At 38.8% G+C, this 25,759-nt stretch overlaps 1 protein-coding gene across 19 annotated transcripts in view; it reads right to left on the reverse strand.

Annotated features, from left to right (window-relative positions):
* BNC2 (basonuclin zinc finger protein 2) overlaps window positions 1-25,759 on the reverse strand; it is a 427,699-nt gene that overhangs the window by 149,739 nt on the left and 252,201 nt on the right. For all 19 annotated transcript variants that reach the window (XM_084898228.1, XM_084898237.1, XM_084898235.1 and 16 more), the window contains one exon: window positions 4,946-5,048. In XM_084898228.1, coding sequence (XP_084754354.1) covers window positions 4,946-5,048 — 103 coding nt within the window. The remainder of the gene's footprint in view (window positions 1-4,945; window positions 5,049-25,759) is intronic.

Raw genomic sequence — 25,759 nt, forward strand, 5'->3', positions numbered from 1 at the left:
ATTTATGGAACATAAAGGAAAGGTCTCAAGATTTCCTGTGCAATAAGCATTCTTGCAGGCAGACCTGGGCCAAAGTAAATAACTAGTGTTAGTTCAGATTGCTTAGACGTGAATGAAAATTCCAGCATCACACAGCCTGTTGGAATGGCACATCCTATTGGTTTACAGTCAAAGTGTTCTATGAAGAAAATATTTTACACCCGAGAAAGCTGCTGTGGGGTTCACTAAGCGATGTAATGTATTTCTTATTCATCAATCCTCCTACCCTTGCCAAATGCTTACTAGACACACCAAGAAAGAGTGGATTTTTTTTTTTTTAAGGTAATTGTAACAAATGGGCTTCCTCAGAAGTGAAAATTACTCATCTAGGAAAGGAAAAACATTACCTTTTTAAAATCTGCCCACCTCTTTTATCAAATAGACCCCATCGTAATAAAAAATAACTTTCCAGATGTTTGTATTATCATTAAATATTCCTAAAAATCTTTTAGAAAATAACTTACTTTTTAAAAAATGTTACTACTTTATTTATACTCTTAATGGTTTATAAATAAAGTATTTATCTAGACAATGACATTAAAACTCATTTTCAAGTAATAAACAAAAATGATTCAGTACAACAGTTCCTAACCTCGCACCACACCTCCAGTTTGTCACCAAGGCAAGGAGGTCCTAGGGTAACACGTCCCACTAGAAGCAGACTCCTCCAGGAAAACGCTGAGGTGGGAGCACTCTGCCCCCTGCTCCACCCTTACACACCGCTGGGTCTATATGGTAATACGTACTAATCCCTAAGACTTTGTCAACTCTTTGGCTGAAGCTATAATTCGGTGAATGGAAGAAAAACTACTCTAGTATGGTGGGAAAGGGTCAAAACACAACAAACCAAATTTCTATCAACATAAACATTTATGTCACCAGAAAAGAAGCCTGATATCTTATTTGGCACTTTTAAACCAAGTATTGTAAAATATGTATTTTTTAAAATATATTGTTATTGATTTTAGAGGAGGGGGAAAGAGGGTGGAGAGGGAGAGAAGGAGGGGGAAGAGCGAGAGAAAGAGAGAGAGCGAGAGCGAGAGCGAGAGCGAGAGCGAGAGCGAGAGCGAGAGCGAGAGAGAGAGAGAGAGAGAGAGAGAGAGAAATATCAATGCTGAGAGAAAATCACCATCAGCTGCTTCCCGCATCCTGCATGTCCCACACTGGGGATGGAGCCCACAACCCAGGCATGTGCACTGACCAGGAATTGAACTGTGACCTCCTGTTTCATAGGTAGATGCTCAACCATCAAACCATTCCAGCTAGGCAAATATGTTTTATTTTATAGTAAATTTTCAAGACTCACTCGATCATTCTAGGTGACTGAAGTGAAAGCATAGGATATACAATGCAAAACAAGGTGGGGCGGGGGGAGAATTAAGTGAAGTGAATTAAGTGGCAGTATGCACAAGTCCTTTTTTCAAGAATGCTAAATAGAAATAATTTCTGGCATACCAACTAAGTTTTTATATGGTACAGGCATGGCCATTCTATACCCCAAAGAAGCTTGTTTTAAATAAAGTTAAATACAATAAATGCTTTCTAATATCAAAGTAAAAGAATTGAAATTCACTAATGGGGAGGAAAGGGCAGGAAATCCTTTATTAATTCAGTAGGAAATAAATGCCTATTTATATTCAAGGAACTTTTTTTTTTGTCCCCCCCCCCCCCCACTCTCTTAAGTCAATGTTACTAATGATTTCAAGGAAGTAATTTGTGAATAGAATCGGGGTCCAGTGAGTAATTTTAAAACCCAGGTGTTATATATGATAAATTAATCACCCACTCGCTGTAATTTTTAAAACATTTTTCTTAAGATTTTTGTGATACTGCTAATGTCAACAATTCAAGCAGGTTTGAGAAGCAATTTGTAAGGTAATGAAGTGAATGAGGGGGGGGGGGGGATGTACAATGGCCATGAAATCCAACATCTTATAAAGAAACCAAAGATGCTGCCAACAGTGGAGATAGAGGAAAACATTTATTCAAAAGAAGCTGGCTGAAATTTTTCTAAAAACTCTTCTTTCTGTAGATAACACCTGATTTTGGCATTTGGTTATTTTTTTAATAGTAAACATAGGGAATTGTTTTACAATACTGTAAAGGTGGCATGTGTTCGGTGCCACGATGAAACACTTCTATGCGGTCTATCTCAGTAGTCTTTTGCTGTTCTACCCACTTAAAATAACTCGCTAGAAAAAAACAAGTCACTTCCTCCTTGTCCTGCACAGAGAACACTGCACTGTGTGAGGCAGCTGAGAAGACTGCTGCATTTCACTTCTGAGCAGAAATAACTGGAGACGTGACTTCAGGGTTTCTGCTCAGGGGGAGAGAATGAGGCGGTTAGTTTAAATGCTAAGGGCAAAAAGAGGAGGTGCTCTCAGCCCACTGCCCACTCGGAAGCTAGAAGCTAGCCCCTCACTGGTGTATTTCCCCCTGAATGGAGGAAGACTAGGATTTGTGAATGTGTGTGCATGTATTCTGAACTGTATCCTGGCATGTCTGTGTAATGGGGGAAAAGAGAGGTCAAGGTGGTAATAGTGGTGAAGGATAGTAAGATCTGAGAAACTCCAAAAGTAGTATTCCAGAATCGGAGGATTTCTAATGACACAGTAGGAAAAGCAGAGTCTGATACAACAGAAATACCCTTATTCAAGTTTGGTGAAAAATTACATCCTTTAGAAAGCCTTAGAAACAACCATGGGCCAGGAATAATTTATGCTGCTCAAGAAGGAAGAAATATTGCTTCCCCTTATTACTACTAATGCAATATGCACGTGGAAGCTGGAGAGATGGAACAAACTGGTGACACAGTAAACGTTTATACTCACAAGGCGACCACAGTAGACACAAGATGGCTTTAAAAATTCAGAGTGAACAAATAAAAAGCCTTTTGTTTAATAACTGAACCCCACCCTCCTTTATTGCTCATCCATTGTCCAGTTTGTTACTTTAAACATGTATTATTTATTTTAAAGTTCATATACTTTATCTTAATCCTCATAATAATCCTACAAAGTATTATTAACCTTATACTATAGATTAAAAAAAATACCCCAAGACTTAGAGATGTTGATCTACATGCCACTGAAGCTGCAGAGCTGTTTTAACCCAATACTGCCCCGTGAGTCTTGATGGGCTTGGGCCATAAGCAGTACTCCTTCATGTTAAGAAGGATATTTGGAAAGTGTGATTTAGATCTGTGCTCCCCCAAAGTTTAGAGATTGAGGCCTTAACCTCCAGGATTTCAGAAGGTGATGTATTTGGGAATTGGGCTTTTAAAGAGGTGATTATGTTAAAATGAGGCCAGTAAAGAGTATAGTCCTTGATCCAATCTGACTGGTGTCCTGATAGGAAGAGGGAGCCAGCATACAGACACATCACAGGGAAAAGACCCTCTGAGGACACAGCAAGAGGACAGCCATCGGCAAGCCAAGCAGAGAGTTCTCAAGACTGAAACCAACCATAACACCCTAGTTTTGGACTTCTAGTCTCCAGAAATTTCTGATGTGAAAGCCACCCAGGCTGTGGCATTTCGTTGTGGCAGTCCTAAGAAACTCAAATAGGGGCAGAGAAGAGGTCATCAGGTGTAGTATCAAACACAGACTGCGTAAGTAACAGCAGCAACTCTGTTGTTCAAAAGTGGCCTGAGGGTTGTTCCAGACGCTGGCCTTTCCTGGAAGCAGGAATGAGTTCCACCCCTGGGGGCACTGACAGATGGCGGCTATCCCTGCCAGGCACACTCCTTCCAGCCTATTCCCCTCACACCGCTGTGTCCACCTCTTCTCACTCCCCCTCACAGACCATGGCTGAAATGTCCCCACAAGGCCAACATACACACACTAAGGAGCAAGGGACATGATAAATGAAAGGCATTTCAAAGCAGAGCCTGGTGTTGTTACCTCAGATCTTGCTAGAATAACATGACATTTATAAAAACACAGCCCACTCGGTATTTGGCACTGCTTGGGAATGAAGAATGTGGCCACTTAAGAACCTAGAAAGGCTGTCAGAGAAATCTCAAGCCAGAATTTCTTGTACAAACATTACCTATCCTTAAAAATTCTATAGTCTCAGCAGTCAAGAAAATATCTCTACTTATTTACCAGTCTCCCTTTGCCTAAACGTAAAAATACATAAGCCATATATAAGAACAAGTGAAATGCTTAGGGAAGGCACATGTATGGAACAGCTCTGTGCATCTGGTTAAAGCCTCAACACTGCCAGCCTTGGCCTGGATCACCTTTCCCCCCCCCCCCCCCCCCCACACACACACACACCCCCACACACTCCTACACAGGGCTCACACACCACCAATGCTGGCCACCCCAACACACACCCAGTCAGAGCTCACACACCACCAATTCTGGCCACCTCCAATCCCAGCACACACTGAAGGGGGTTATTTATGGATTGCTTTCTCAGATACCAGCCAAACAATGTTCCCGTTCACTTTGTCACCCACCTTCCATTATACAACATTCGACACCTGGGAGGATACACTCAGCCCCTACGGCATATACCAAGGGTGAGCTGTCACCAGGGTGTTCTCCACAAGCAAAAAGGACTTGCTAGCTTCCCTCTGAGGTCTGGGCCCTGAAAGACCAACTGTGGAACGTCTGAGTTTCCCTCAGGCCTGGTGCTTGCTGTCTGCTGTGAGGTTCGGTCAGAATCCCAGGGCCCCACTGTCCTATAAACATCTCGGCCTTCTGTGGGGAGCCGCTCACCTAAGCCTTACGTCTTAGAGCTGAAAACATGCTATGTGAGAACCGCAGGATGAATGTTAGGTGACATTCATGCAACACAGGGGACCCCTCTCGGCTCCAGACCAGTGATTGCTCTAAATAAGCATGTACATTCACATGAACACAACCAGAACAGGAAGGAAGGCCCAGCATTTCCTCACCATGTGCCACCCAGCCATGTTTGCACTGGTCGCAAGTCCGCAGGTTAATCTTCCCCGGCTGAAAACATTCGCACGTGCAGTTTACCAGTGTGCATCGGATGGCCTGGAAAGGAAAGGAGGAAAAGGAGCGTCAGCATCTGTTCGAAGGCACATTTCTTCCACGTCTTACTAAGGAGCAACCACTTCCAGGTTTCAAGTCTTCATGTTGGAACGGGCCTGGAGAGCTTTGTGATACCATCAAAACCTCATAAAAACAAGATGCATTCACAAAGAGAGTATTTCATGCCATTCATGTGTAACCTTTAAATGAAAACCATAGAGTAGAATAAGAATAAAGGATTACTTATCCAAAAAGATGCTGCTTTTTTTTTTTTAATGTTTTTATTGATTTCAGAGAGGAAGGGAGAGGGAGAGAGAGAGATAGAAACATCAATGATAAGAGAGAATCATTGCCTGTACAACTGCACTGGGGATTGAGCTCAAAACCCAGGCATGTGCCCTTGACCGGAATCAAACCCGGGACCCCAGTCCGCAGGCCAATGCTCCATCCACTGAGCCAATCCAGCTAGGGCAAGATGCTGGATTTGTAATACCAGGATCCCAAAGAGGAAAAAAAACACACACAAAAACACACACATATTTCTGCTATTCCTGTTTAAGTTTATCCATTTGGCAGGAATGCAAAAATTATACATTCAAATATGATAATGTTCAAGTGAAATGTTGATGAAAGCAAAACAAAACACACAAATGTTAGTAGATTATTACTATTCTTCTGCTGAGTTCCACTTAAATACTTCGTTAAATCTCTCAGAGACATGGTGAAAGACACTCCCATTGGCCCAGTAAGACCAAGTATACTGTATACTTCCAGTATTATCTATCACTTCCCAATCCTTGTTTTCCCCCACATGATATATTTATTCCACTTTCATTCCTATTTTGACAAATACAAAACAACTCCCCTCCCCCCATATTTTAACGGTGATGTAAGAAAATAAGTCTAAATTTTATTTTAAGAACAGAGGTAAAATAGGAAAAGCCATTTATGGGAACATTTTATATCTGGAACAACCCAACTGTATCTTAGAAAACTGAAAAACACGCCCAAAAATCTTTCATTTCTTTACAAGTACTTGTAAAAAATCATCTCACTAATTTATATGATCAAGTGAATGCACAGAAAATTAGCATAAATGAAGTGTAACTTTTTTATGGATAAAAACCTATACTTAAGAAGTGTGCTAAAGCTGACCTATGCTCCTAGACTACAGTTAATAAAAGTATCTCATAGATTTCCTTCTAATTTGCATGGAAATTCTGAAGACAGAAGGGATTTAGTCCGATCATTCACAGATTAACAATCTACTGTAACTACCTGAACTGCCAGGAAAAGATCTCTCAGCAGCTTCACATGTAATCAATGATTGCTGATTTGGGGGAAAGAGGGAGAGGGGGCAGAGGATCTACCTGCAACTGCAATTCTGTGCCTCCAAGCTCTGCACACTTGCACCCCCAGGTGCTCATCTTCCTGGAATCATCTGGAGCTCTACATGAACTGCCTCGTTTGTAACAGACAGGATTTGAGATTTCATTAATGTGATTGGACCAAATTCCACTTACAGAGACCAAGACTGAGCAGGCTTTTACTATTCCCTATACTTTGGATCGGGCAAGTTTGAAATAGTTTTCTTTCACTAATGACAATTAATTCTATAGGCCCCTATTCCGTTTCTGATGTTAAAGACCTCACTAAAGACTGCTTTCCTATATCAATTCCTCCCCGAATGTGCTCCTCTGTTACCACTAGGGAAATGCTGACCTGTATAATCTGCGTGATATTTCAGGGTCTCTCTTCCACTGTCAACAGTCCAAATGCACATTAGCTGGGTTGTCAGGCTTGGCTGTATGCATTAGTAACTAAAGGAATTCATATTAAGAAATGACACCAAAGGAAATGCTAACTAAGCAAGAATAATACATGTATTTGTAGGTTACAAGGGGAAATGTTTCTCCCAAAATTCCTTATCTCAACTTCAATAGTCACCAACTAAATGATATATTAGACCACCCCAGGTTAGACATTACTTCTTTAAATAACATGATCAAGAGTTAGCAAACAACTTGACCGAACTACAGTCAAAACAAAGCATTTTAGAGGGCAGTGTTTCTACGGAAAGCAAAGCACTTTACAAACTATCCAATTATAAATTCAGATGTGGCAAGAATTTAGCATTAAAACATTTACATAATCTGAAGTATGATAACAAAAGCTTTCATAAATTCTGAGGGGGCGGGGAACACAAACAAAACCCTGTGTTACCAAAATTAAAGTATGACCAATAAAAAGAGATGATCTCTCAAGGACTATATGTTAACCAACTCAGGCACAAAAGAATTAACTTGATAATATTTAATTATTTTATTAAAATAGCCTAATTTTTCCTGGGGTTGAAAAGTGTACTTTTTAATTATAACTACTATACTCGGGACCTGGATAAATTAAGAGATTGTGGAATTGCTTTATTTTTATGTATACTTATTTATTCACTGGCTGAATCATGGATTCATTTACTCTAAACTCACTTCTGATTCAAATGTTTTCTCTTCCTAAATAACTTTATATGTCTGGCACATTTGGAAATTAAACTTCTCAAATCATCATCTTTCTTTATAAATTCTACTTTTTTTGTACCTAAGCATACTAACATTGGGACACCTCAACTCCTCTTGTATATAAACACATAAGTACTGGAATATCCTTTTTGTATTTCTATGAATTCCAGAAGGTCTATTTGTTTTAAGTCCAGGTTTATATACACTACAATTGTTCCTTAAGGGAATTATATATATTTAAACAATATGGTCTAAATAAATATTTTGAGTAAGAGAACATTGTGGCTTCAAAGGAAGTTTTATTCTAAATAACATTTTTGAAACGACATAAAACTTTGACATACTCACAATAAAATAGAACCAATGGGATCACTCTCCAACTTGCCCAGGACTTAAAAAAAAAAAATTATCAAAAAACTATCAAAGCCAGTTAAGCCTCGAAAAAAAATGTACATGCTTTAGAAGGAGACAGTTGGGAGAGCAGAAATAAGTGAGCTTTGATTTTTATGAGCACATCCATTTCTTTCTTCTTCCAGCTAACCTGTGAGTGCTGCCCACTCACCAATGGGCATGATGAACTATAGAAAACTCAGAGAGGATGACGAAGTGTCAGAAATGCAACACCAAAATAAGTACAGGCAGAATGTTCCCATGCCTGCAGAGTGCCCTGCAATCCTTTCCTCCATTCTCACATGACCAGGGTTCCCAACTCCCCACGAACAGTAACAGCAATAATAAACTTCCTTAAGCCCACAACGTATTAAAAGTAGTATTTCCTACCTTTACCATGGAGTTCTTGAAAAGGAAATCCATGCACCCAGCACCCAACTGCTTCCACTTCCTCACCGCCACCTACATGCTAATCTGGCAACTGGAATTCTGCAACTGAAACCTCTGCCTCCAAGAGGAATGCTCTCCTCACCTCTGGTCCCTCTTCTGGGCTCCTTGTCCTCCCAGACCTCAGAGCGGCTTGCAGCCCTCCCTTTCCTTCATAGAGACCAACCAACTATCCGAGTGTTTCTGGCAGCCACTGCCCCGTCTCTCTCCACTGTAAATAAATACAGGTGTTTCCCATGACCAGGCTCTTCGCTTTTTAATTTGGCAATTCCATCCCCGCCTACGGCTTCAAATATCATCACTATGCAAAAACCATCCCATTAAAGCCAAGAATTATGTCAAGGGGCAGGAAATAGAAGGCAGAGTCCTTGTGCTCAAGGACTTCACGGTCAGAGTCTGTGGGCGGTGGGTTTAGAGGAGAGACCTAAGGGCAGGAGGAAGCCCTTAAACAGGTCTGAGAAGCACTGTCTCTCCCTTTTCACTCCTGTCTTTTATGCTATCAAACCAAAGGCAGGACTTTTTAAAATTTATTTTTAACAGTGAATGGTTGATGTTATTCATAACAGATTTACTGGATAATTGGCATTTTTCTAGATCCTGTGCTAAAAATCTTACAAACACTAACTTACTTAATCCTCAGAAAATACCATTAGGTTGGTACTATTATCCCCTTTTATTTCAAAAACAAGGAAACGGGGTGGGGGGTGGGAAGGGAGGGAGGAAGACCATTAAGTACCTTGTCTAACATTGCTCCGTAGTAAAGTCACAGGAGTCAGACACAGGTGTGTGTGAGCTCTTCAACACTGATTGGAAACCTTGAGTTGCAATCTGATTTCCAAGTAGGCAGCCATGGACATGCCCACCATCAACCCCCACCGTGTATTGTTAACTCCTGCTCATCTATCTGATTTCAACTCAAATAGTACGTCCATTCCCCAGGGCAGGTGCCCTCATCTCCTAATCAAGGCAAAGTCCCTTTAGTCTATTTCACAAGGGATCTTTCTGCCATAGCACTTCTCACAGTTGTGGACATTATATTTATAAATTATCTATAATCTATTATAGATACATATCCTATATAATAAAACCCTAATATGCAAATGGACCGAACGGTGGAACAACCAGTCGCTGTTATACACACTGACCACCAGGGAGCCAGATGCTCAACAAAGGAGCTGCCCCCTGGTGGTCAGTGGGCTGCTTCCACTGGGAGCACCACTCAGCCAGAAGCCAGGCTCACAGTTGGCGAGTGCAGTGGTGGTGATGGGAGCCTCTCTTGCATCCACTGCAAGCGGGTGGTAAGGAGTGAGAGGTTCTCGATTGTGAGAGCCCCGTACTGCGAGAGGGATGTCTGACTGCAAGAGGGATGTTGGGGGGTGGGAGGGGGAAGGATTGGGCCTAAGCCAGCAGGTGGACATCCTCCGAGGGGTCCTGGACTGCAAGAGGATGCAGGCTGAGCTTAAGGACACCACCCCCACTAACCCCCCAGAAGCCAAGTGCACGGATTTCATGCACAGGAACTCTAATGATGTTATAGTTAACATCTGTATGATTATTTGGTTAAGGTCTGTCTTCCCCTCTAAAATATAAACTCCATTAGGGCAAGGCAAAACACCCATTGGGCAAATAATAGTGCTTAAAGGCACTTAAAGAAAAACAAAGTTCTCTGAGTCCCTCTCCTTATCTGTCAAATGACAGTAACAATAACATCCCAAGAGTGTCAAAAGACTTAAATGAAATAATGAATATAAGGCATATGGCACTATGCCTAGCAATAGTAAAAGCTCAATATTTAAAAACCATTTATGACCTCAAGAAACTTTCCACATATAATATTTGAATTAATTTTTCCTTATGATTATTCCCAATGTACTAAGTTTTTCCAATACCTTGTAAAATGCTTAACACATATTTAGTTATAATTCGTCAATGAACACTTTGACATAAATGAGACCATATTATTCATGCTATAATCATCTACAATGGGTCTGACAGAGATTATTAGTTTTAATACCTAGGTTCAGGAATGTTTATATGCCTCTTAAATGATAAGGTGGATTTCCCAATTATTAATCAGTTTATTATTAATAGAAGAAGGGGAAAAAACATACAATTAAAACCAGGATATTATAAATATTCACATTCAAAGTATATCTCAAATACATAAAATAGAGCAATTTAATAGAAAAATATTTATTTGTTTTGATAAGTAACACTGGTTTGTATTTGAATATTTAATAAGAGTAAATTTGAAAGTATTTTGGCTGAGTTCCAAAGCCCTGCGCAAATGATAGAGTCTGCTATCACTACAACTGAAGTCTCTTTCACTTTATTATTCTCATAGCTGGCTTGAACTCTGCAAGTATATGTGACCTGAACATCAATCTTCTCACCAAATGACATCTCTCAGGAAAGCACAGATTGATGCTTCAGCTAATATGTAGTGTACCTCAAACACACACACACACACACACACACACCCAAAAAAAAAAACTACACACAAGGCTAATTATTAAATTTCCTATTAGCTCTCCCTTGTTAGGGAACATTTGTATAATTTACCTGATACAAAATGCAAAAATATGGCCATGGGGCAAGTAGAAACAGAAGACAGAAAACATTACTCTGAAGGAACAATCATAGAAAGAAAACCAAACCCTCATCAGCTAACCCAAAAAAACCTACTAAAAATGAAATGAAAAAATAAAAAATGTTTTAAAAGTTAAAAAAAATACACAACTAATTTTAGTCCTGGGTTTTGTCTTTATAAAATACATATACACATATTTTTTTTTTTCTGGGAGCTCCCTTCAAGTGTTCATTATCCTTGGCCAAATCTTCCAAATGTAACTAAAAATCCTCCTTATGATAAACCCACTTTCTTCTTATTCATTTCTCAGGAGAATACCGAGATTTATAATTTGAATTATGAAATTTCACTTGAGTCATTTTTAAATGTTTAATAGTTAAGTACATGCCCTGTATTAAAACTAAATGATAGAAAAAGTTTGTCATTAATATAGCATCCATTCTGTCCCATCACTTTCTATTGTAAACTTAGGTGATATAATCTACTAATGATGAATATTAGTGACAAGGTCCACTGTTCTTAGTTTTAACAAGAATAGATGTCTTAACAAATTAAATTTTCTTATTTGGAAGTCACATGTAGGTATCATGAATATGTAGAACTGGCCGACTGTCTCTACATGGTGCCAAAAGTCAAATGAACCTCTTTATTGGGTGGGAAAATTGCCCTTCAAAGACTGCTATCTAAAAATACATTAAAAAAAATAAAAATATGGTAATGTACTTTTCCAGGATTGTCACAGAATACACAGCAGTAATTACAAAGGAACAGCTGTCAAGCATTATGAATGAAGAGAGTGATCTTGTACATGACCAAAAAGATGCATGGAGATTAATAGAACTTCCACACACGTACCCTCTTGTGTATGAGAGTCTAAGGCAGTAATTCAAGCATTGGCACAAAGATTCTAAAAAACTCACATGAGAGTAATGATGACAAAGTTAGGGAAGAGCTCCCTGTATAATTTTCAGGAGAGTTTTTCCCCTTCCTTTTTCACATAGCTGGCCACAAACACTAATGGAAAGAAAACAACTTTCTAAAGAAGTAGTTTGAGTGTTGGGTAAGACTTGAAAAACCTATATGATATTGTCTTTATAGAATAACACAGTGTCTTAAATTTGGCCACGTTGCAACGCAGCTTGAGGGGGAAAAAATTTTTTTTTTTAACTTTTACTTGATTGTAACACTCAGACATGATGAAAGTAAGGTACATCCATCTGTTGTGCTATAGGATTTTGCAATCAGATATCAAGACAAGACAATAACATAAGAGTTGGGTAGATGCAGAGCGTTAATCAAAAGACCCAGGGTTTTAAATATCCAAATAAGTTTTCTAACTTTTTAAACCTAAGAAACCCTATCTAACTCTGAACAGGAGACTATTAATATACATCTATAGCTGTAGTAAGGTAGGTATGTTTTCTGTATTTATACAAAGAAACATATAAATCTGAATTTGAATGGGTAATGTTCCCAATTATCAGCAATTATGAAGTGTACTGTAAAAGGGCTCACAGAGTGTTAAATGCAGTGTAAATGCCACTACTCATAAAATAACAGTAATAGCTGCAAATGAGAATCAATGAAGTTATTCTGCCTGCTTAAGAAAACCCATTCGAAAATACACACAATGGGAAGTTATAGCAAAAGCATACATTTTATTTGGTGTTAAAACAAAATTAGAAATCAAAGAATTACTTAACCCTTGAATAGAAATGTTTCTAAATACTTGTTTGATTGTTTTTAATACAATATGAAGAAAGAACAACATGATACAGATGATCATTTTGTTGTATTTATGTACTCTGAAATTTCTTGATGGCTTTTCAACAAGGGGATCTTGCCACTGAGTGAGAAGATCTGAAAACACATGGTCAGTCCAGACTCACTAGAATCAGACCAGCTTTTCAATCAACACACCTGAAATAGTTGCAGGAGATTCACTGGGGAAAGACAGCCTTTGAATACCATTTACTGTTAAAAATCAAAAGATTTTAAAATCTCATTCTGAGTTTCTCTTAAAATGGATGATCCTTCCCAACAACTGGCTAATGCATGAACATAATATGGTATATCCATATAATGAAATATTTGGCCGCAAGAAGAAATGAACTGTTGATACATACTACAACCTGGATGAACTTTGAAAACATTAAGCAAGTAAAAGAACCCAGTCTCAAAAGACCATATATAATGTGAGTCTATTCACATGAAATGTTCAGAGCATAGAAAATCCATAAATATAGAAAGCAGGGAGAGTTTACTTTGCACTTGCAGGGCAAGGGTTGGGGAGTATCTGAAGCCTTTTGTTTGGTTTTGAGGTGATGAAAAAGTAGTAGAAATGACTGTGATGATAAGTGCACATACTAAAAATCTAAAACCCACTGAATTGTACACTTTAAACGGGTAGAATGTATGGCGCATGAACTCTGTACCGATAACGCTGTTTAAGAGGAGGGAGAGTAAAAGCCCCTGCACCACCGAGCCTCTTGGAGTGGTGAACAGTTTCATTCATAAGAGGCCATTCCCCAGAAAACAGAATGTGGTATCATGTCCATCTTTACCCCAGGAGGTCTTCAACACACAAATGCTAAGAAGGCAAAAGCAAACAAAAGAATTTCACTGCTGCTTAAATTCGAAAATCCCTTTTACTCTGAAAATGTTTAAAATCTTATATATCCATTTAAAAATTGACATTTAAAAAAATCTTTTGCGACTTTTTTATCAGGAAAATCCAGGACGTCTTTTAAAACTTGGGGGAAGGGGAATCTATAATGCTCAACATCTAATATCAAGACACTAAAAAACTCTTAAGAGAATTTGTTTCAAATTGACAATGGTGAATTCTGTCATGGACACTAGCAGAAATATTTCCCATATTTACTGTGCTGAAAAAAAATTACTTCAGAAAAAGTAAAAAAAAAAAAAATAGTAATTTGGTTTAGGGGGTGGGGGCAAAAGGGGAAAACCATAAACTTTTGAGTAGATGTTTATATAGGAGTATGAATGTTTCTATGACCATGTGTGAATATATAACTAACAGAGAAAAAGGATGTACACACAGGCACATAAATTTCCAAAGACGTGGACCCAATGAGCATCTGTAGTCATTATCTTATGACCACAAAGTACTATCATTCAACATGAGGAAGACCCCATTTAAATAATTTAGGAGTTCAGAGTAAAAATCAACAGCGGGATATAGCCAATTATGTACGGAAAATACGCATACTCCTATGGTATCAAAGCATATGCAGGCATGTTATGTCTCTCCCTTTCCCCCTCCCCCCAACTAAATTAGGCCTATGGTAATACAAGCTATTTTGTTAGGCAGTTAGTAATATTAGAGAAACAGGAAATGAAAAGGCATTTCAATTTGGGCAGAAACATTTTATTTTGTTGCCTAACAGTTTATAATGAAGATACCTTTCCATTTATTGCCTGTATGTTTACAAATTTTACAGACTATTTAGGCAGTTGTGCAAACACGACTAAAAAACAAAATATTCTTTCCATGAACATACCTATCATTTAATTGAAAATAAGGGGTTAGCTCACTGTAAAAAAAAAAAATAAATAATAATAATAATAAGCACATTTCAACTAAACGCAGTCTCCATTTACCAGAACACACAATTTTACATGAGGAGCCAAAGCACCTCGGAGACTTTATATGAATGCTAAGTAGTATTCCTCTCATGTCACCTTAATGTTGAATCAGCAACTTTGTATTCCATTGATATACATTTTTATTCATTTTCACTTAATGCAATTTGAAAGGTGGTAATGTGATTACATTTCTCTGTGGCATTCATGAAAACAATTACTAATGTAATATGATAGGGAAGGCATTAGTAAGGAAGGGATTTATAATGAGATGCAAGAAGATTTATAAACCTTGTAGACACTTTCCAATGAAATGCTCCTCATTATAGGCAAGAAGGAGCAAGTCAAGATAAAGTTCCCGTTCTTGTATTTCAGAAGCAGCCTCCATCTGGGGGGAAGAGTGATTTGCATGATGATACAACCGAAGTTGGTGGCCAAGCAGAGATGTGCAGGAGTAATGCAAAGGTTCTCCCATGCTGTGCCCCACGTGAGGCATCATCCTGGACCGATGGTGCCTCTCCTTCTCAGACAGACTGCAAGGGAAGGGTCCTCCAAAGAAGAAGTCCTTCTCAATCTTTGTCCTCCATAAAAGGAGCCAGCCACACTATGTCTAATGCCAAAGCACCGTCATCAAATCCATTTACCAAGCAAGAGCAATAAGGTGGATGGGCCCTTTAACCAAAGGGACTCCTCTAGGTTTGGAAAAAAAAAAGAATTTATCCCAGGGAAGCAACCGGGGACACAAGCTGTTGCATTTTAGAAAGTATCCTTTCCAATGACAAGCCGGATTACCCAGACCATCGGAGGCTGTCTTCTGAGACTAATAATACCCCACTTGTGCATGGCGCTGTGAAGCTTGCATAATACTTCAAATACATTCTCGTATCTAATCACCAAAATCCCCCAAATTAGGGATTTTTCAAACAGCAGAAAACGAGGCTCTGAGACGTCTTTACATGGCCAGAGCCAGTAATCCGGGGCTCTTTCCGCTCTGCCTGCGTACCGAGAGTCAAGGAGCTGAATAATCCCCCTGGCTACCCTCCTCCACGGTGAGATTTCCTCAGATATTTCCCCAGCTCCAACAAGAGTTTAGGAGCAAGTAGGAAATGTGGACGGAAATATACACAGAGGGAGAGGCGTGGGGGAAGGTTTAAGAAAACTTGAAAAGGTAGGGAAACGGCCAAATAAGCAATTCATTTACACTAGCGTTTTCTACAAAGTGCTACATTTCAGATAGAAGAAGCGACTGTGAACAGTGTTCCATGGAGTCTTCAAATGGGTACATTAAGAACAAAAACAGACCTGGTGACAGGGAAGCATTGATCAGATCCTCAGAGGTAGGGGAGGGTGGGGGGAAGGGGGAGAGATCAACCAAAGGACTTGTGTGCATGCACATAAGCCTCACCAGTGGTCAAGGACAACAAGGGGTGGGGGTATACATGGGGAGGGGTTTGGGGTGAGAATGGGAGGATGAGGACAATTATGTGATTCCATAATCAATAAAAAATAAAAAAAATAAACAAAAAGAAAATAAAAAATATTAAAAAAAAAAAAAATGAGACACAATGCTCCCAAGAACACTTGATTTATTTTAGGTCCTCTTACCTCTACCTGCCTTGGGGCTGCCCACGAGCAGCATATCTCAATAAACATCCTAATCCCTACCATTGTTGCACACAACTGTGCATCATTATTATGTCTGATTATGAAAGAACACGTTGCTTTGCCCAAGAGCAGGCACCATCTCAGGAACCATACCTATTACAAATAATAATAATGATATGATGAACAGTCAACATGCCCTCTTATACCTTATTTATGTTGGGTCACAGGCTCCCCCGGGGTGTGTGCAGAGACCTGGGCTGGCCTCATTAGAGTGTCATATAAATCACTGAAGGCACATCTTGATTTTACCACGGGCCAGAGTCCCTGAAATTTTTCAAGTAAAACCTCTCAGGTAATACATTTTTTAAAAAAACCACACAAATACAGTTATTATCGTTTTTTTCTAAAAGGTGGTTTTCTTAAATTAAATCCAAAGTGCTACATTCAAATAAATGCTCAAAGAAATCCTACACATTTCTATGGAATCTTTAAGCATCTGAGGATAAAAACGTGCCCTCGAGTGTTGGGGAAAAAAAAACATGATTCTCTTTTTTTTTTCTTTTAAAGATTAGTAGGTTTAAGAGACAAAGAAAGACATATATTTATAGAAAAAGACACCAAGGAATAGACCATCTAGCTGTTAACAAATGCTTCCACGTCACAGCGCATGGAGAGACCTGGACAATGGCTGTCAGGAGCTGAGCTAACTCTCGAAAATTAAGAAATAAATAGAAAGCCTTGTGGAAAAAGAGGGAGTCTTCCAGAACAGTGTTAATGTCATCGTGGGCATGTGGACTGGGTTCACATGTGTGTCAGCTGAATCAACATAATGGGCTATAACAGCTTCGAAGCAGATAATATGGTCCATTGGGTCAATAATCCGTGAACTAAGAAGGATTTACTTGATAGACTATAAATGGTTCATAAGAACTCAAGAATCACTCCATCAGATCAAAAATCCAATTTTCATATGGTGCCTTTCTATGAATTAGCCAAAAGAAAGTAATAGCTCTGAAGGACTTCAAGGTCTATCAGTTTAAAATTTACTTTTAAAAGAACAGTGTAGAGGAGGAAGTAAGAATTAAATAAGTGTGTGTCTCTCTCTCCCTCTCCCCTACCCCCAACCTATTTTAAGGGGGGAATGCAGTTTACGACGGAAAGCTAGAAAAAACAGAGAATATTCAAGGAGCTTTTCAAAATTTTCTGTAGGTGCCTGAATGTATGGAGCCAAAAAAAATGATATACACACACAGATGCGTTTTCTTACTCTTTCTTATATTCTCTCTCTCTATCTCCCTTCCTCCTTCCCTTCCTCCCTCCCTCCCTCCCTTTTTCCCCTTCTCTCCTCTTCTTCATATGTCTCCATATACCTACATATACTATGACTAAGTACATTACATAATTATTTCTAGGGTAGTAACTTAGAATATAGATTTTTATTTTATATTTGCTTCTTTACATGGTTTGTGTTGTGAGTGTGCTGTGTAAGGCCTGTGGAGACAGTTTGGGACAGCGCAGGGATATTGGCCAACTCTCATCTTCACATGTGAAAAAGTAGGCAAAAGGAACGACAGAAGGCAAACAGTAAAAACTACAAAACATGTTCAACATGTAGGAGAGAGAAAGGAGTGGGCCAGTTCTTTGGATGGCTACAGCTCGTAGAGCCAGTGTGTATAGGTACCTGCAACTCTGTCCACTCTAGAATGCAGAGAAATAGTAGCCTTTATCCTATCCTGTATTGTGAATTTCACTCTGTATTCACACTAGGATAGTGGTGGTAGATTAATTTTTTTTTTTAATGTAAGCCTATCTATGTGAATAATTGGATTTACTAAGAAAAGCAGAGGGAAATGCTCCACAAATATAACAGGCTGCAATTAGAATTCTCAAGAAGAAAGAACTCCTCTACCAGGGAAGAAAATGAGATCTATCACCTCTCTCTCAAAATGCTATCGGCGCTTCTTCATCTTGAAGACAACAAGAAGGAATCCGCTCCTTTTACCGGAGTAACACTAAATAAAGTAATAGATGTTTTCACATCAAAGTACACTAGCTATTGACATAAGCTCGGTCCTCTTAACTTTCACATAAGGGAAAGAAAAATTCCAATAATTCTGAAATAGACAGATAAAACTTTTCTCTGTGGCTACGGACATGTACTATTATATGTAACTGCTTATTTTTAAAAAGAGCCTTATTGGTGCTCTCTGAAGGATTTTCTTTTATACATAGCTTTATCCTATAATTTTGTCCCTGTTGGGCACGCTGCCTAAATTCAAACACAAACAGTCAAGCAATGAAGAAACATTAACACATTTACTGTGAACAAAAACTCCCAGTTGTACAGTGAAATTTTAATACATTTCAACTTATCTCTTTTACTAATGGGGAGAGTACAAACCCTGCAGGAATTCGCTCTGCAAACTGGTAATTACAGCAGACTCACTTTTTTTTTTATATATATATAATGCATATGTATAGTCAGACACACACACAAAAAAAAAACCCTGGCCGCCCTTTTGATGTAATAACAATAGGAATGTTTTCAAAATTATGAAAATCTACAGAAATTCTAAAGGAATGCATTATTTCATGGAAAACTGTCTGTCCTTTAAGTCTGCATATGGGCACAAATAGACATATATTTATATAGATATCATCTTTAAACACCAGAAGGCAACTTTTTTCTGCATGTGCTTTTACGTAGTTTTCCCATTATCTAAGTGTACAGAATAAACTTTTTTTTTTTTTTTATAAAACCAGGAGTGATTTTGACTATATAATAATTTATCTGTGACATAAAAAATGGTATTTTTTCACCCCATACCTGGTTTGCCTATTTCATCCCCTCTCATATCAGGGATTTAAATTTGTATATTGAGATCACATAATATCTCTTCATTAGATAATTAATGGGAAAGAAACATATGTACATACTTGCAGAGAATAAGAACACTGTAATATTAATAACACAGGACAGATAGTTGACAGAAAAGAAGTAAAATCTCTGTTGCTATTCACATCACTTGCTAGACACTTTATATTTACCTATCAAATTTTTGGTCCCATAACAACTTTTTAGGAAATTGAAATCCGGTAGACTGCTAAGAGGCTATCAATATATAACTTACGTTAAACTCATAGATCAAAGTATTGGCATACTGGTGGGTGGGTGGGAGGTGGGGTGGGGGATGAAGGCAGAGAAAGCGTGAAAGTAGACATAATTTTCCTAGTATTTTGTGACTTTTAAAATAAACAAATGAATAAATGAAATTGCTCAAAATGTCCATATGTGACTTAGTCACAGTTGCAAATTCGAGGGATGTCTATGTAAAGACATAAACTATAAAGCTGACATACACACATAGCATGCAGCATATACTGCCAAAATATGCAAGTGGCTATCCTGAAATCATTTCCTGGCCATCCAATTCCAGGTAAGAGAGTGATAAGAGGTAAACATCCCCAATGGTGTGGCTGTGGCAGAACCCACTCACCATTGCAGAGAAGAGACATTTTAGATTTACTCAAAAAAAAAAAAAAAAGAATCTTACTCTAAGGATGCATACCTTTTTTGGGGCAATACTAGTAATATTCTAACCATGGGTCTCCCTGTCATTACAGAAAAAGAAGCCCTCTTCCCTACCATTACCATCTCTTCTGCTCCCAAAGGATATGGAAATAATAGTGTGCCTGAGACAAAACAAAACAAAAAAGAAAACCAGGCTCATCACAGTTCAAGAGGTAGGCATTTAGGCATTGGCTTTGTCACAGGCAATGTTCTATATTTTTGGGCAGCACCTACTGCTTCTATCTGGCAATGAAATGACACACTTCCCATTAAAAATATTTTCCATATACCCATACATATGTAAAATATAAATGTTACATATATATATATATATATATATATATATATATATATTCTTTCCTTAAAGTCAGTTTTTATAACTACATTTTATTCCTTGATTCAAGTGTTACTAAAAATGTCAAGTGGGTTGTGGCTTTGAGTAAATTAATAGTATACCTCAAGGACAGCTACATGTAAAACTTCAGCCTCTGCAAAACCCATTCACACTGTATAAACACAACCGAACATGAAGATCAACACCTTTAATATGTATGTGGTCTACCATAGACAAAGAGTGCATGCTTTCCTTTGCTAAGCCTACTACTCCAGAGGCAGTGAAGTCAGAAACATAAACAAACAGACCCTCCTAAAGGAATTCTGACAGCAAAGCGATCATTAATATAAACTTAATGCCAACCATATTCAAATAATTTGAAGGGTTAAATCATAACTTATGTACTATAGTGATTTATAACTTTCTTAGAGTCAAAAGGAAAGGCATAGAAATTCAATATTCCTATTTCCCTTGCTTCAAGCACAGTGACAGTTGGAGCGAAAGCCTATATAAGCAGCCCTTCATGACATCACACACCCACCCCCTGGCACCTTCTCCAACTGAATGGGTCCCTAGATTTGTCTTTCAGTAAAGGTAAAAAGCAGGCAGAGAGAGTTCATTTGAATTCCCTGCACAAGGTGATGCAACTCTCCCAATCAATCTGCTTTCCTGCTCTGGGAAGGAATAAAATGGTATTATAGAATCCTTGTCAATAGGTAAGTAATACATGAAAGACAGAGAGATATAAGCACTTTCATGCATTTCTATTTCACTTTAATTATTTAGAGGGCATATCCATATGTTGTGGTGTGTCCACCTCTTTCTTCAATACTAGTGCCATTGGGCAAGTCAATATATGATTGGATAATTAGGTGATTATATATACACAAAGCTTTGGTGGTCAGCAAAGAATGATAAAAGAAGATAGCCACAACCAACGAAGTTTCCCTGCGTTTATCACTGACCCACATTCAGAACTCTGATATATAAGAAGCCTATACCTAGCCTACATTATAAATTTTAAATAATCCAAGAGGGACCCTCACTAGACAACCACAGGCCACAGATACTCCTAATTCATGACACTGTACATCAATGCCCAAAACAAAGAATAACAAGCAAACCAATGACAGAGCACAGGTTGATTTTCTGCAAAGTACCTCTTTGTGTTTGCAAGGTGTCTGTTCCCTACACTGTTTACACAATTAGCCTGTTCCACGTGGCCGAACCGTAAGTGGATCAGGAAAGCACAATTCAATATGATTTCACTTAAACATTATCTGAATATCCATACAGCTGGCAGTGAACATGTTTTAACATTTTATGTTTGATCATATCCGGTAAATGTGAGGCTATTATTTTAATTGTGAAATATATTACCTGTGTTCAAGTTAACACTGAGGCCTCACTGCCAGATGGCATGCCTCTGCTGTAAGTAGGAGGGACAGAGTTTTAGAAGTGGGTGTGTATTTGTACGGCATTAACTTTTTCCAGGCTACTAGTCTACAGACAGTTTTCAGTTTTTTACCTCTTAATCAGAGATTAACAAACTTTAGAGTTAGACTACATGATGCTTATCTAGCCAATTACTAATTATCAAACATCACTGCCATGCTTATCTCCATAAAAAATAATTTAGATCCTGTATACAATTCATTGAAACAGAGATTGCCCCTCTAACTGGTCTACTCACTTATTTAAAAAGATGAATGGTGGGGATGGGAAGTCCTCTGGTGCTGAAAGGAGTGTGAGGTGGTAGTGTTATGTCAGCCACTAAGGCTTGTTTGTGTGTGGGGTGGATATACCCAGTTAGTAACGGGAGGCTCTCTGCACACAGGAGTCAGGTATGTTCCTTTGCATTTGAGAAAACAGAACATATAAAGAACAGGGATAAGAAATGTAAAACCTGGGCTGATAATGCCTCCAATGTGAAACTGCTTCTTGCTTTTACTTGAATCACAGAAAGCAGTTAGACATCAAAGGGAGGTTGTACACTGACGGTGAGATTTACCAATGTGCTGAGAAAACACGGTTTCTTACCACAATCTCACCTGTTGCTATGGGCCACAGAATTTCACTTCTTTAAAAAAACAACAACAACAACAAAACACACAACAAAGCAAAATAAGACCCTATCTATCCCATATAATAAAAGCCTAATATGCAAATCAACCAAATGGTGGAAAGACTGCTGGGTGTGGGGTGGGATGGTGAGCAGTCGGTACCAGGCCAGGCAAGGTGGATGCGAGCTGGCAGAGGGAGGGGACGGAGATCGTGTGGAGGTGGGGACGGGCTGTGGTGGAGGGGTGATGGGGGTGGGGGGCTAGCTGCTTTCCAGCCAGCGCCCACAGAGGGAGGCTAGACTGAGGCTTAGGCCTCAGGGAGCAGGCCTAAGCCGTCAGTTGGACATCCCTGGAGGACTCTCGGATTGCAAGAGGGTGCATGCAGGCCAGGCTGAGGGACACCCCCTGCCTCGAGTGCACGAATTTTTGTGCACCAGGCCTCTAGTTAAATATAAAAGAGAACAGGCCTATATCAGAACCATCCCTGGCACTTTTCAGAAGTACAGTGGTCCAGGACCACACTCCAGAATCAATGTGTTAGAATCCCAAGCACACTTGCACAACCCCGAAAGCAACTGCACCTCACCAATTTTGCTACCCAGGCTCCTGGGCAGCTTCATCCTACTAGGCCCTATAATTGTTGATATTATTGTGGTGCTTTAAGAGGCAGGGAACTGTACTCAGAACTAAACAAATGGTCAAAAAATGCAAGAAGATGCTCTGTGTGAAGGACGTCAGGGGAGATGGGAAATCCCACACTTGTTTCACGTCCCTTTGGACACTGTGAGGGAAGCCGGCCGTTTCCTGAAAAAGATCTCAGGAGCTTTTCCAACACTAGAAAGCAGAACCTCTCCCAGGGAGCTGTGGTCCAAGCCAGCGGCTGGAGCAAGTTCCCACACCGTTCTCCTGAGCCTGATCCCCATGGAGAGGGAAGGAGGAAGCTAGGGAGGGCCAGGTCTAGGTACCTAAATGGCTATCCACTTTCATTTTAAATGGATGCAGGGAAGAGGCATAAATGATTAATAATGATTAATCAATTCCCTTAGGAATTCCTTTCCTTCCTACAGCCACCACTCACCAACTTTTCAATATGTGTTGAAAAAAGCAGAGTATGCCTACAAGTGGCAACAATCGCAGTCACACTTTTCTATGAAATGGAAGGCAGGTAATATCCTGCACTTTTAAAAGGTAAAGTGTAGGAAAGTGCCTACATATTATCCACCGAAGTCCCTCCAATATATCTCCTCAGCAATGTTTCTCTCCCCTTCCCAGTTCCATCCTTTGTAAATAACCACAGAAGTATGGGAAGCCACATATACAGCAATCAAGTTGTGACATACTTAAAAATTGCTAAGGACAGGGGACTAATCTGTGTGTGTGTGTGTGTGTGTGTGTGTGTGTGTGTGTGTGTGTATTCATTCATTCCCAATCCCTTACAGCAACTAAACCCATCATTCCAGACCCTTATGAATACAAAGCAAATTCTTCTCCTAATTTATAGTAATTGTAAGTGAATTGGGCCAAATGGCTCCCAAACTGATTTTTAAAACACTGATATGCCCTCTTCTGGCTTTTCATTTAAGAAAAAATAAAATATTAGTTTATTAGAAACATCAACATGTGAGGTAGTCTATTCATTTACTATGTTTACTAATAAAATTTTAATTCCATAATAGATATTTTTCACAGCTAAGTGATAATAGTTGTAACTCTCGATATTGTGGAAGGTGAGGATAACTACCAATGACACAGTGCTCAGCAAAGAGGCTTTCAAATGAATTCCCCCCCCTCCCCAAGTCAAATAACAATGCTGAAAATGATATACTTCACAGGAGCACGGTTCAAACAAGGAAAATCAAAGTATGTGTACCCACCAGCAAAATTTGAAAAAGAAAGTCCCCCTTAGTGCCACACGCCCCATCGTTTGCCCACTGTGTGCCCAGGCAGGCCTGCTTCACAGCTCGGAGCCGACAGCAGTGCCAATTAGTGTCAGCTGTGATGGGGTGTTAGCGACATAGCTCTTTGTCTTAGAGGAAGTGGGCTGCAACCACCAACTTACTGTACAGAGGCAGCCTAACAACCCATTAGGTGGAAATGACTTTTCAGCCACTTCCTCCCGGGAATACATCAGAAACGGATGGCTTAGACAGATGGGAATATTTTTACATTTCTGTACTAACTGCATACAGGAAGGTGGATTTTTATCATTTGATGCTGCCCAATCCTCATCTCCTTTCTCCTCTATGTTATTCCTCATTCAGTATAATATTGATATACAATTTAACCTAATAAAATGATGAATTAAATCCTTTAGAAAGAGAGGGAGCTGTCTCACTGTGTGCATTAAGAGCATTCTATGGATCATCCACTAAAACTTCAGGGAATTGCTAAAAATAAGAAATTTAATTAATGGAAAAATTTTCCAGAGTAGCATACTGTGTTTTGAAAAGATGTTGATAGTAAGCTACCTTCTATGCTTCCAATTCTCAAACTTGTATTAGATTTGATTAAGTCTATCAAAAACCAAAGTAATCCTACTCCCAAGCTTGGAAAGGAATGGAGTCAGGCACCACAAAAAGGGCTGTTGCCCCTTTTGCTGCACTGTCATGGCTGGGAGCTCAAAACCAGCATTATACTCCTGGGCATGTGTTGCTGCGATGCTGAAGACAAAATTTACCTCCATCAGCATCAGACAGAATGCTAATGTTATACAAGAAAACTTGCAATCAGTTACAATTCAACTTTTATATTCTTTAAAATGTGAATTCAAAAGCATGCATACATTTATTAATTGCAACCGTAAATACTTGTTAAATGTTTTAACAACCAGGTTTACCCCGGGTAATTCCACTTAAAAGAAGTCCATGTGCAAAACTTCTCAAATGAAGAATGTAATTTAAAATAACTTTAAACATCCATGTACACAGACTTTATTTAATGGCATTAAGCACATTCAAGCACTTTCATAATACAGATATCCAACAATTGGAACATCCTTTTTGGTATGAGATGCTTCCATTTGGATAGAACCAAAAGGATATAGGATGATGGGAGTGCTGCAAAATCTGGCAATAACATGGAGTTTCTCTGCAAAATTTTAATGTTAGGTGAGCTTCAACCCCTCAAATCTGCGATTAGTGTTCCCATTCATAAACTCAGCTGAGTTTATTAATGCAGTGAGAGATGTAAATGTTTCTATAATATATTTTCTGTTTAGGTTTTCTTAAAAATCCTTCTTCAAGCTCCCTCTTACAAATTAAATCTCTTATACAACATCTACTATGGAATATTCTGTCATAGTCCTGGTTAAAACATGTTTAGAAATTTCATATAAATTGACAATTTCGTTCCTTGCTAAAATCAAATATAGATATGAAGGCATATAAACTCTAGTAAATAAAACTTTGCATGAGTTTATATATTAAATAAAATCTTATATAAATAATATTAAAGATCTTCAGTTTTATTGGACTTAGATGTTGGCAGGTTAGTCAGTTCTTTTTATCTCATAGTCTATAGTTTTGCCAGACTGGTGTGGCTCAGTGGTTGAGTGTTGCCCCATGAACCAGGAGGTCATAGATCAATTACCAGT

The sequence above is a fragment of the Pipistrellus hanaki genome (assembly GCF_964339955.1).
Source record: "Pipistrellus hanaki genome assembly, chromosome: 11".
Lineage (NCBI taxonomy): Eukaryota > Metazoa > Chordata > Mammalia > Chiroptera > Vespertilionidae > Pipistrellus > Pipistrellus hanaki.